General features: G+C 33.3%; 1 protein-coding gene across 1 annotated transcript in view; it reads right to left on the reverse strand.

The window, feature by feature from the left end:
* LOC110818493 (DNAse I-like superfamily protein) overlaps positions 1 to 13,651 on the reverse strand; it is a 32,125-nt gene extending 18,474 nt beyond the window's left edge. Inside the window, exons 1-7 of the mRNA XM_088216312.1 lie at positions 13,524 to 13,651; positions 12,209 to 12,309; positions 11,824 to 11,864; positions 11,384 to 11,433; positions 9,778 to 9,847; positions 9,308 to 9,429; positions 8,623 to 8,753 (exon numbers count right to left, since the gene is read on the reverse strand). Coding sequence (XP_088072438.1) covers positions 8,623 to 8,753; positions 9,308 to 9,429; positions 9,778 to 9,847; positions 11,384 to 11,433; positions 11,824 to 11,864; positions 12,209 to 12,309; positions 13,524 to 13,618 — 610 coding nt within the window. The 5' untranslated portion in view covers positions 13,619 to 13,651. The remainder of the gene's footprint in view (positions 1 to 8,622; positions 8,754 to 9,307; positions 9,430 to 9,777; positions 9,848 to 11,383; positions 11,434 to 11,823; positions 11,865 to 12,208; positions 12,310 to 13,523) is intronic.
* Positions 13,652 to 13,866: the final 215 nt, after the last annotated feature.

Consider the following 13,866-nt stretch of genomic DNA (forward strand, 5'->3'; position numbering starts at 1 on the left):
ATGACTGCAAGATCATCTATCACCTTGGTAGAGGAAATGTAGTTGCCGATGCATTAAGTCTAAAGGAGTCCGCAGTGTTGGCCCAAACCATGACCTCCAGTTGGAAATTGATGGATACTATGCAATCCCTCCGTCTTAGCTACTACAGCAAAGACACCTATCTTACTCAGATCCGAGCCCTGCCGAATCTCTTCATGAAAATCTAAGAAGGTCAGTTTATAGACCTGGAACTCACCAAGAATAGAGATAAGTTATCTTCTGACGAATCTCCTAATTTCAAGATTTCAAACGGACTGTTTAGATTTCATAACCGAATTTGGGTTCCCATTGCTGTAAGGGCGGATGTTCTCAAAACTGCTCATGCTTTCAAGTTGTCCATCCATTCCGGGAGTACCAAGATATACCAGGACTTGAAGCATCAATACTAGTGACCGGGAATGAAAAAGGATATAGTCAACTACATCTCCCGATGCCTCATTTACCAAAGGATTAAGGCAGAATATCAGAGACCCGACCATTTGTTACATGGCCTCCCGATTCCAGAATGGAAGTAGGAGCATATAACTATAGGTTTTGTCACAGGATTGTCCAGGACTTATTCTACTCGGAACACTGTGTGGGTCATCGTTGACAGACTAATCAAGACCGTTCATTTTCTGCCTATCAGAACCACTGACTCCACCAGCAAATTACCCCGCCTATATGTTGATGAGATTGTTCGATTTCATGGTGTTCCCTCATCCATTGTATCTGATCGAGATCTTCGATTTACCTCCCACTTCTGGGAAAACCTTCAAGAAACTCTAGGGTTTGGATTGTATTTCAACACCGCGTATCATCCCCAAACGGATGGTCAGTTGGAACGTACAATTCAGACATTGAAAGACATGTTGCGTGCCTGTGTTCTCGACTTTAGCGATAACTGGTATAAGTATCTTCCCCTATATGAATTTACTTATAGTAACAATTATCATTCCAGTATCGGTATGCTTTCGTATGCAACATTGTACGATAGACCTTGCTGTTCTCTCAGTTGTTGGAGTGAAGTCAGAAACCAGCGCCGTTTGGAACTAGACTTCATCCAAGAGACTATTGAGAAGGTCGCAATTATCCGCAAGAATTTGGCTACTGCTGAGAGCTGTCAGAAAAATTATGCCGATAATCGTAGACAACCCCTGGAATTCGCCGTTGGAGATCAGGTTTTCCTCATGGTTTTTCTCTACAAGGGAAAGATGCAGTTCGGGAAAAGAGGGAAGTTAAGCCCTCATTATGTGGGACCTTTTCAGATCATTGAGCGCATTGGACCCGTGGCATACCGCCTCACTCTATCCCCAGAGTTTACGAGTTTATATGACGTCTTTCACGTCTTGATGCTTAAAATGTACTATCCTAACCCTTTTCATATCATTCCGTACATTGAAACGCAGATACAAGCCGATATGACGTGTGAAGAAATCCTCGTGGAGATTCTCGGATGGACCGACAAGGTTTTGCGTAACAAGATGATTCCCATGGTGAAGGTACAGTGACAACATCATACCCCGAAAGAAGTAATGTGAGAGTTGGAGAGCGAGATGAGGGAGAAGTATCTGAACTCGTTCGAGACAAATTTGGGAACCAAATTTTTCTATCTGTAGGATCCAGACTTCGACTATTAAGTTATCAGGGTCACCTTCGAAATGTGGCTGGTTAAGCGTCCTAAACTCCGCTGTGTTGTGAGAAATGGACCTTTCGGTTGTTCAGTATTCTAGGGCAGAAGGTGAACAAAGGTTGGCTTGATTTTGTCCTACGACTACAGTCAACCCTTAGATGGCTCGAAAGAGTTCAGCAAATTAAGCCCTGATCAGGTGATCCGGGGCTTCAGATCGCTCGGTACGCTCTACAGATGGTCTTTCTCGTGTCATTCCTACAAAAGAAAGGAAGATACGAGTTAGTGGTCTGATTTTTAAAAAGAGGACTTATTCTTCCTAGGTACTCTAATGATCTTTCTACCTAAGGCCTGAGTGTAAAGGATTTGATCTGCGTAATTCTACTCTGATACCATCTGTGATATCCCAAATGTTAATTAAAGCATGTGGGTGTCAGATATAGAAATAGAATTACAAGTGCATGATAAAATTTTATGTAGTGGAACAAATTAATACAAATTCCTTACAAATATATATGAATTCCAATTACATACATATAACTGAGACCACAAGTGACTACAAAATACAAAGTCAAAATTAAACAGATAATTACTTCTTTCACTATACTTTTGGACTCATCAGACAATCATGCACTCAAGTTTTGTGGATCTATGGGATCGTCATAAACTTCAATAGGTAGGTCAGCTTGCGATTCCTCATTTTCTTCCTCATCTGGGGGGAAGCGTAGAAAGAACAAGTTTCATATGTTCAGTAAGGAAAACAATATTTAAATAACATCGTAAAGTTTTAAAAATGAATTATTCTAATATAAATATTTACCATTTGACTACTTCATAAACTTATCTTACATTATGAAAATAATTTATTTATTAAAAAAAACAGTATGTTAATATAATCAAACAAACACACATCATACCAGATAATAGAGAAAATCAAATAAATCATGAAATGCTCAGATCTTCGTGTCATATTTTGTGAAATTGTTATAACTTCCATCTCTGAAGGCATATACAGATTTCCGATTACCCCTGTGGAATGACCAGATCATATGCAAATAACGGCAATTTGCTAACGCACATTTTCGACTGGACAAACCATGGAATGGTCTATGAAAACGACCGTACTAACCATAGTAGCTCTATTAGATATTTTATAGTCACGACAGTACTTAACCAAAGGTGATCTCTAACAAATATTTGTGTCACCACTTTCGTTAGAGAGTACACCGTTATCCACAAGGTACGTCGTTATCCACAGGATACGGTTTTCTTACGTCTTTCCAAACCAGATGGGGGAGGAGAAAACAGATACCTAAATGAAGTTAGGGGAAAAGATACCCCTTACAGATAAAAACTCTAACGAGACACTTTATGCATTATACATGTCATTACAAATACATACTTTAGACCATTCATGATTCATTCCACATTTCTCTTTCTCTTTTTTTTTTTTGTTTTTTCTATTTTTCATATAAAAATACCGACTTTATATTATTTTTATTACATGCAAATCATCAAATATTTATAAATTACATAGCCTACTTGAAATCAAGAACAATTCAGCTTATTAAATCTACAAACACAAAAACATGCAAAACAGGCAAAATCACATATTATTAATTTAATAATTTTTTTTTGTATAAAAATATTCCTTAAAATGTTTAAAGAAATATTAAATTTCTTACCGAAATCTTGATAATTTCTTCTACACCGTTCTTCTTTTCTTCATCTCTTTCTCTCTCTAGTTCACTCCCTTTCTTTCTCTCTCTAAGTCTTGAAAGGTGGAAGAATGGAACTATGGAGAAAATGGGAAGGAAGGTCCCCTATTTATAGAAATTGGAACCTGTCAAATTCACGCCAAGTGGCAAAATCCGGTGAAGAGAGAGAGGAAAAGTTGTTCGGCACGAAAAACAAGAGGAAAATCTCCTCCAACAGCGGTGGCGGCACGCCGCCCAAGGTGACGGTAGCGCGCTGCAGGTGTGCGACCCTCCCAGCGGCGCGGGCAAGGCCTAGGCGCACTGGGCGCTGCACACGTGGGCCCCAAGCGCACAGGAGCCTATCTGCGCAGGCCTGCTGCGAGGATGGCACACGCACAATGTGCAGTGCTTGGCCGCGCGCAAGGTGATGCGCGAACAGCTCGCCTGCGCGCGGATGGGATTTGTGCACGCATAGTGCACAGGCCCCTGCGCCGGCAGCTCCCCTTTTCCGCGGGATTTCTCCCGTTTTGCCATTTTTTCCGAAATTTATTTTTTAATTATACTAAAATAAAATAAAATTAATGCAATTAAATTAAAGTAAATAGAATTAAATAAAATTAAATAAAATCAAAATAACTAAAAATTGACAAAATTCACAAATTACGATAATAATTTACAATGAGTTCAATGCGGCATAAAAACCCGAACAAATAGGATTTTTTAAATTAATTAAGTACAAAGATAGACGAGGTGTTACAGATTATACTTAATTTCGTTATAGAACTATCCAAAATAGTTATGTAACTGACCCAATATCATTGTGGAACTGTCCCAATACGAGAAATGAAATGACTCCAATAGAAAAAAAATGAAAAGATTTGGTCATTCACAGTAGTAATTGGGAATCCCCGCTATCTTCAGCATATGTTGGAACAGATTCGTGCAAAAGTCAATAAAAGACTTAATAAAAATACGGATCTAGTTGGGGTTAAATAATGATTGTGCTCTTACTATGAATCTTAGTTTGAATAGATTCTGTTAGATTTCTTGTTCATGATATGTTCTATGCTTTCACTGTCTTTACTGTGTTGCTATAGTCACTTGTTACATAAGTCAAATGATGATTTTTTTTCTAAGTATTTAAAATGTGCCCGTTCGTGGAAACTTATGAGGTAAGTCAATTTTATTGTGAAATTTATACTTTTTTCTTCAAAGGTTAATTACTTTTAAACCTTAGCAGCGTAGTTTAAATATTGTTTTCCTTACAAATTTATATGAAACTCACCCTCAATCAATACCTCCCTCCCCTTGAAATGATGAAAGCAATGACGCGCTCAATGTGTTGCCCCTTGCAGCTTTTCTGGATCCCTTCTCGGATCCTTAGGATAATTACGAATGTTTTGTATCGCTTGCACTCTGATGACTCTTTGTAAACATTTAGATGACTTTTCTTTGTATATTCATATTTTGGTAGTCAACCATTGGCCTCAGGTGTAATGTGAACCTTGAATTTTCTGTAAGGAATTTCTATTTTCCGCTTCAATCTTAATTTAATCATTAGCACTCGTAAATGTTTTTGTTATCGGACTCCCTTCTACCATCAGGTATTTGGGATGTCACAAATCACATCCCTCAATAAAGTGATACCCGTAATTAGTGTAGATGAAAGTAGAATAGAAGTTATACTTGAATGTCCTAATGGCTCTCCAATGGTAACTAAGGGTTTCAAACCACGTCAACTAGGGAAGAAACCAAATCACACTAAGTTCTTAGCTACCCATGGGAAGAATAGAGAAAATATTCAATGCACCTTGCACATTAAGGAAAAGAATTGAAAGTTTCATGGCAAGCCAACCACCTCTAACAAGGATGGGGATACAAGAATAATCAAGGACATGCACATGTAGTCTAGGAGGAAAAGAATACAGAGAACTTTAGTTTCAAGGCAGAAATTAAGTGATTATAAATCTCATTTAAGAAACTTGAAAAACTTAAAGGTACAACGTTAGGGTATATTTCCTTTTTCCTGTTGTTTAAACAATTCAAATAAATTCTTTGCTTTATCATGGATTGTGGACTCATAAGCTACCAACCACGTGACCAACTCTTTTAAATTGTTTAACACTTATGCTCTATGTTCTTGCAATAGGAAAATTGTCATTGTTGATTGTTCACTAACTACGTTAGTAGGAATAGGAACCATAAATCTTGATCTCTACCTCACGCTTAGGAATATTCTCCATGCACTTAAATTGTGTACAAATTTTATATCGGTAACTAAATTGTCTCATAACTTTAATTGTTAAGTGATTTTTTCTTTTTCTTTTTGTGAAGTTTAGAACCAGAACTCGGAGAGAATGATTGGACATGTTACAACTTGGGATAAGTTATACTTCCTGGATACTCTTGATATACTCAACACCGTTCTCTTTACCAGGACATTAGATAAGTTATGGTTTTTTTTTTTTTTGAAATATAGATAAGTTATAGTTGCACCATGAGAGACTAGGATACATTTTTTTACCCGTAAGGTCATATTTTCCCTCTTTATTTTCTAATTGAAATAATGAAAGTTTAAGTTGCAATGTATTTGAAATAGTAAAATATCATAATGTAATCTTTACACCTAATAATAAAAGAAGTGATTTTTTCTTTTAAATTAATTCATATTGATGTTTTAGGGTCCCTCTAGTATTCCTAATATCTTTTGGGCACTGAGTTTTTTTCTTTTATTGATAACTGTACTCGAGTTATTAAGCTTTTCTTATTAAAATTTAAAATTGAATTTAGTCATATTGTTCCCCTATTCAATACCATGATTAAAATACAATTCAGGATCACAATTAAATATCTTAGAACTGATAATGCGCGAGATTACTTTAACCAACTCTTACCTTTTTTCTTTCAAAATGAAAGAATTATTCATTTGTTTTCATGTGTCTATACTCCACAAAAAAATAGTGTGACATAACAAAAAATAGTCACTTGCTTCCTACTACATGTGTCTTCCTATTTGAAAACCATGAACCTAAACACTATTTGAAGGAAGGTCATTTTAACCGTCATATATTTTATTAACCGATTATCACTAGAGTACTAGACATTCGAAATCCGATGGAAGTTCTAGCTACATTCTTTTTAAAAGTATAAGCCACTAATAAATTTATCTTTCGTATCTTTATGTGTAATGCCTATATTCACAATACATTAGTACCAAAGAGGAAAACTTAACCTCTATGGCTATTAAGTGTGTTTTTGTGAGATACTCATCTATTCAAAAAGAATACAAATGTTACCATTCGTTTACAAAGAAATTTTATGTATCCGCCAATGTGACCTTTGTTGAGACTGAATATTTCTTTAACCAATCATATCTTCAGGGAGAGATTATCTTAGAAGTTAAGGGAGCCTCAAGACGCTCATTTGTCCTCTATCCTTAAACATTTTGCCTATACTATATAAACATTTTGAGCCTCTGCTCGAAAGGATTACCAGATGGCAAAGTCAGGGTATGAAGACCTCCTTAGGCCGGGATATATTGAGTGGACCCCCATCGAGTTCTAAATTCATGATTTTCTGTGAATTGAAATCAATAAAAAAAAGAAAAGAATTGAAAATCTATTTGACCATTGTCACTCGAGGGTTTCTGTTTCTGTTTTTGTATCTAAATCTGTTGATGAACCAATCCCTATGAATGGTATTGACATTTCCTCTGACGAAAGTGGATTCGCAATCTAATCTGTAGTGATCATAGTAGTGAAGTACAGCCGTGGTCAATAGTCTTATCTAATCTGTAGGAGCCACAGTGGTAAAATACAACCGTGATCATTAGTTTATCTCTGAGACATCTGATATTTAAATAAATCTGTTTACCTATTTACAGTGGTAGTTGGGGATCCTTTCTGCCATCTGCTGATATAAATTAGAACAGTTTCGCAAGAAAATATGTAAAAGACGTAAATAAAATGGAAATACTTGAGAATATGACTAGAATAGTTGACTGATTTCTCATACTTTAGTAGTTCTTTCAAATGAATATGTTTCTCACTCTTCCATCATAATTTTGTCATGTTTTTAGTTGGTTTAACTAGTTTCTATTTCATTACCTTCTTGTATTCTTGACATATTATGATTGCGCTGCTATGTCTTTACTTCCTATTGTGATTTAAATACCGATGTTTCTGATTTAGTTTAAAAAAATTAACATTTTCTCAATATTTCAATAAATATGTTCTCCGACAAGTTCAAGAGGTAAGTCACTTGATAATGGTATATTTGAAACTAAATAACTTCTGAAAATTTTGTTAATATTGTTTAAATATTATTTCCCTTACTGAATTAATTGGAACTCATTTGAACCCATGTCCCCCTTAGATGATGAAAGAAATGATTCGTTCGCTGAACTACCCATTGAAACTTGTTTGGATCAATTCTCGAATCTTTAGAAGAATTTTGAGTGCATTATCTGTTCGCACTATGATGAAACACTTTTGTAATAATAGAAGTGGCTCTCCATAAACTGTGTATATTCGTATTTTGGCAGCCATCTTCTTAACTTCAGATGTTAAAATTTGAAATTCAAATTTTGTTATAAGGGATTTTATTTTCCGTCGCATATATATATATTTGTTTATTTTCATGCATTCGTATTTGTTTTGTTATCAAGCTCCCTTTTACCCCACCAGGTATCGAGATGTCACAATGGACCCCGAAGTGTCTGAACTCCTATGGTTCAATATGATTTTGGAGGACTTGAAGATTCATTGGAATGGACCTATTAGACTTTATTGATGATAATAAGTCAACAATTAACATTATTCACAACTCTATATAATATGATAGGACAAACATATTTGAAGTTGATTGACATTTGATCAAAGAAAAACTAAATATTCGATCGATATGCACACTATACATACTACTTTACAACTTGCAAATGTATTGACTAGTGGATTAAGTAATCCTAAGTTTCAAACTATTATTGTCAAGCCGAAAATAGATAATATTTATTCACGAGCTTGAGGGGGAGCATTGGGAAGTGTATTTGTGTAGTAAGTAAAATAAAAGGTATAGTAATAATAGACACCTCTCATACAAATAAGAGTGTTTCCTTCTACTGTTCATAAAACGTGTATATATATACCGCTATTATTCAATAAGATTTATACTTCATTCTCCACAATATCCACTACTTCAAATAAACCCTACCAAGATATGAAAACCAAAACTAGTAAAACATTAGCAGCTAAATTAGGCTACAACCAAAAAAGTAGTTACCATTCTTTGGATCATCTTTAATTTCACTAACAACCACTGTGTTCTGTTTGTCACCAGAAGAAATGGATATATCTTGTATCAGATCCACAAGATCATTATATTCTATTCTTTCTTCTATCAGCAACTCTGCGCTGAATCAACATAACATTGAGTAGACAATCACTGATATATGTAAACTGATAATTTCTGAAGCTATCATGTAATTGAAGAAATACATATCTAAATTACTAATTACATATATTTCTCATTTGAGCAGATAGAGATGTAGGTTTTTAGAACAATTTCTTTTTATCCCAATTTCCTATAATAAACAAAATACAACTTCCATAATGTATTTCATACAACTGAATTTTAAGTGTACCAAAAATAATCATGTCTCCTTATTATGCTAACCGTAGAATGACATGAATTACATAAAAAAGTACAATTCTTGAAAATTTTAATGGATTCCATCAACAAGAAATAGTTATAAAAAATTTATATAAAAACTGAAAAAAAAAAAAAAAATAGTCCACTTAACCGTTGGGATGAACATTTTCTCAACTTAACTAACTAATTAAATTTCAAAATGCATGTGTGTTTATTCCAGTCTAATTTATGATATCTAGTATGTGGCTGAATATTTCTCAAGCCAGGCCTCCATTTACTATCCCATGAAAAAAACTCTCAAGAAGGTTTGTGATACCAGTCAGCCTTAAAGAAAATTCCACAGCCATCACGCTTTTGCCCACTTCTTTGGATATATATACTGGAATAGCCAAGACTTTCCATGTTCACTTTATAAAAAGTATCATACTCATCCACTTCCTGGCAAAGTTTTGTAACAGAACGTAATAAGAAAAGCATTACAACCACAAAGCTGCTAGAAAAACGTTGATGCATGCACACAGAAAAGGTTTCAGTCTATGAAAAAGAGTTTCGTTGGTTGGGTTACTGTCAAAAATATAAAGTTACAGTAAGAGTTGGTTCTGTAGTTCCTTCCTTTATAGTTTTCACAAAGAATGACATCAGCCAACCATTAATTAGTGGCCCTCTAACTCCTCTCAAACCTTTCATTTACCTCTAAACATGGTAAGAGGATTGATATCCAGACAAAAGCTCTCAAAAGAAAAAAGAAAATATATACTATGAGAAATAAAAGAGGAAAACAGAAACCTGTAGGCAGAGGAATTCAGCATCAAGGCTGTCAAGAACAGTTAAAATGGCCTGTGAACGAGCTTTCCATCTGCCATCAGCACAATGTTCAAAAAGAAATATTTTTACCAGAAAAGAAAACAAATTTCCTAAGATCTGCACCAAGGGGTGCTAAATAAGGACATAAACTAATATCATTTAAATGTCGATAAATTTGCTAGCACCATTTATCACAATAGAAAGCATACGAACTACAGTGCAAATATGTCATCAGCTCCACTAGTAATACTGCCTATTAGTTATGTTAACCATATAAGATTGATTCTAATGATAAAAAGCTTAATACCATACTAACTCATCGAGCATATGCTTAATGATAAAAAGAGATATCTCAACAACCAAGCTTGGAGGCAAATCATCCTACAATGAATAGAAGTAAAGCAATGAGAAAGGAACAAACCTCAAGATCTCAGACTAGGTAGTTCTTTTGTTAGTAAATACCATTTATGCCAGCAACTTAGCTTCTAAATGATAGATACTTGTATTCCTAAATATTTCTGCATATTTTTTCAAATTTACGGGCAGTTTATAATTTTACTTACACAATGTTGTACACATACAAATATATACATACATATATAGAGGTACAATAAAATGATAGAAGTATTATATTTATCAAAAAAAGTAACAAAACTTTTAATTTGAAAATTAACAATAAACATCAAACAAGATTTTCTTCTAAATTATCTAACAGAAATTTTAATGAGTTTAGCTTATAGGTCAAGAGTATAAAACAAGAATATCATATTAAAAATGATAAATACTAAATCAAACATTGTCATCAAGTTGTCCTACATAAAAATGAATCTTAACTTTTAACTTCTAAGTGAAAATTAACATATTAACTCTATAAAAGTATTAGGTTTCAATTTCAAAAAGAAAAATATAACTATTAGTATTTTCGCCAGGCAATTCAATTTTGACCAATTTCACTAGTTTTAACAAGCATTTGACCCGAAATGAAATTCTGCATATACCGTACCACTTATAGCATCCAGTATTGTGTGATACAGTAGGCTATGATATTTGTTACAATGATTCAGTAAAAAGTTTTATTTTGGATCTTTTAAAAAATATTAGGTTTTATATGGTTATGAAGTATATTGTATGGGTTTTCCTTTGAATGTTGGCTCTGATATCATACAAAAGAAATTAGGGAGAGAGGAAGAAAACAGTAGATCCTGCATTTTATTATATCCTAGCAATTTTAATTCATAACCCATGGACTTTTCCTATGTGTAGGACATTTACCACATGTTTTTTTTTAAAAAATAAAGGACATTTACCACATGTATTATCTCTGTGTGTGACTTTAAAATCAGAACATTAATAAGAAACAAGCAACACCATGTATTTCCTACTACACATGCAAATCATTTAGTCCACAAGAATTTTAGAAGAAAGTACAATTCCAATCCCATCTTCTATTTGGGACACATAAGAAGCACAAAAATCAGCATAGAGATGACATTTTCCATCCAAAGTTATTGTTGGAGTAAAGATGGAAAATAAACATGGAATTTTCTTTTAATAGAGGTATAGAGAATTATTATCATAGAAATTTTACCTGAGGCAACCAGGTGGAGAATGTGGAAATAGAGAGCTCTTCACATAAACCTAGAAAATGAGGGCAATTAATGGTTATAAATGTGATTTTGACAGGTTAGAGAACACAACAAATGTCATAAACAATATAAAGAAAAAGATTAGAACTTGGAAGTTAGAATGTCCAAAATCCATAAATACAAAGACTCCAATTTTACACTAGAAATGCTTAATGCCAGAAATGAACTTGTGTTCATAAATTCTCTATAAATTGGATGATGAATTTTCCTTCACAAGATGAGCAATCATTCAGGTAACATGAAATATTTTATTACTTTTCCTGGGAAGCCTTCCATAGATAATAGTAACATATAAATGAAAATTCCATAAAGACGAATAAGATAATTACAAATTAGAATTGAGTGGGAAGTTCATAACAGACAGAATGTGATGGTTACAAACCTGAGCCAAAATGTTATATGAGACAAGGCGAAATCTGATGCCTGCAAAATAAAACTCAATAACGTTTAGATCTTGACCACAATCTTAGCATCAGTTTCTTAGTTGATACAGTTTTGTCTCGAATTAATAGATTAACTTATAATAAATATTGGAAAAATAATTCTAGCAGGAAACTCCAAGCAACAACAGGAAACACTTGATCTTAGCCAAAAGGCCGAGAAAGATATAAGCAAAAACAGGAAACACAAGATCACAGAAAAAAAAAAATTTAAAAAAAGCAATCGTAATATGCCAAAAGACAAAAAAGGAAGAAGAGCATTCTTTAACACCATGCGTACATAAACTTATTAAAGTCTGAAACAGCAAAGAGAGAATACAAATATACCATCAGATTTACTTCTTGAACAAATGTCAGCCCCTTCTACGGATATGAACTTCAGGCATATTGGATCTGGGTTGGTGCTCATTTTGGCAGAAAAGTACCTGCTGTAGATTTGAATGATAACAAATTTTACTTGAGAAAAACAAAACATACATCTTTCTTACAGAATAACATATTTTACTTAAGAGAGTAAAAAAAAGGCGAAGATCTTTCTCATAGAATAACAAATTTTATTTAAGAAAGGCAAATAAAAGGCATAGATCTTTTTTATAGAATAACAAATTCTCACATTCTGCTTTCAGAGAGCAAAAACGTAAGATTTAGAAATGAAGCATGTGATAAAAAGACATATAAAAATTCAATTCCAAATAAAATTGAATTTTGAACAAACACTATGGTTGCAAGAAATAATTTTATGTTTAGAATTTATTTGGAAATTTCCACTTTTTTTAACCATGAGAATGCAATTCTCCTATTGAATGACTGAAAACAACTTTCTAGATAATTCAAAATGGAATTTGGATAATATATTTCAAATTCCACTAATTTTTATGGAGTTTGAAAGGTATTATCCCAATTCCACTTTACATCATCTAGAAGGTCATCCTTTTATTATTTTGAAACAGATTTAAATTTTCTATAGTCAAAATAAGTGTAAGTTTCTAAATGAATTAGATAAGTTAAATTTTTTGGAACAAATTGAGAAGTTAGTAAACTTTATCTTAAAAAAACCCATACTTAGCTTAATTAGTAGATAATAAAATGACTTCTTACAGAATTTTGATTAAAATTAAAACAATGAATTCTAAATTCTATCAAAATCGATGAAATTTGAAGTAGACTACTTCCAATTTCACCTGCTGTTTTCCTCTGAGATCATTCTTTATTATTTTAAATGAGACTTTCACCCTTCAGTAAATGAGATTTTTACTCACTATCAATTAAATTATATAAGAATTTCCAATAGAAAATGTTACTTTAACATAACCTGAACATACATTTTCAGTTAAATTCCATTAGAAGAATCAGTTTGTTCCAACAATAGGCAAAGCTTATACTATTAAACTCTTTTTATACGTCCAAATGCCAATTCAAAATCTTTAGACTATAATAAAGTAATGGCCGAAAATCAAAATGAGGCAAATAATAAGATGACTTGAACAGTAACTTGGATTAGTACGCCAAGCTAATTTCAATTCTAAGAGACTATACGTAACTCGCTAACAAGCTAGATGCTCCCTAAATTTAAAGGTATAAGCATATATAACCAGATAATCAAAAACCTAATAACCAGAGAGAGAGAGAGAGAGAACCATACCGGGGGATGGAAAGAGATGGCAAACGAGAAAGTGAATTTAAAGCTTTTAGCATTTGAACGAAAAAATGACGGTGCTGCGTTTCAGTGTCTCCCATGAAGCGTACAAGAATCCCTGAATCGAAGCTAATAAAAACTTTGAATTGCCAGGCTTCCGTTCTTTTATAGCCCAAATATGTGCTTCGGCCCAAATATGTGCTTCGGCCCATTCACCCTCCACAAAAGTGGGTTGTGATTTTGATTTATCAAAAGATGACTTAAGAAAATATATAAATTTTTAATGATATTTATAAAATTATTATATATTATTTTATTTATTAGAATAATAAAATAAGCTTATATTTAT

Source organism: Carica papaya, chromosome 3 (genome assembly GCF_054855325.1).
Source record: "Carica papaya isolate Zhongbai chromosome 3, ASM5485532v1, whole genome shotgun sequence".
Taxonomy (NCBI): Eukaryota; Viridiplantae; Streptophyta; class Magnoliopsida; order Brassicales; family Caricaceae; genus Carica; species Carica papaya.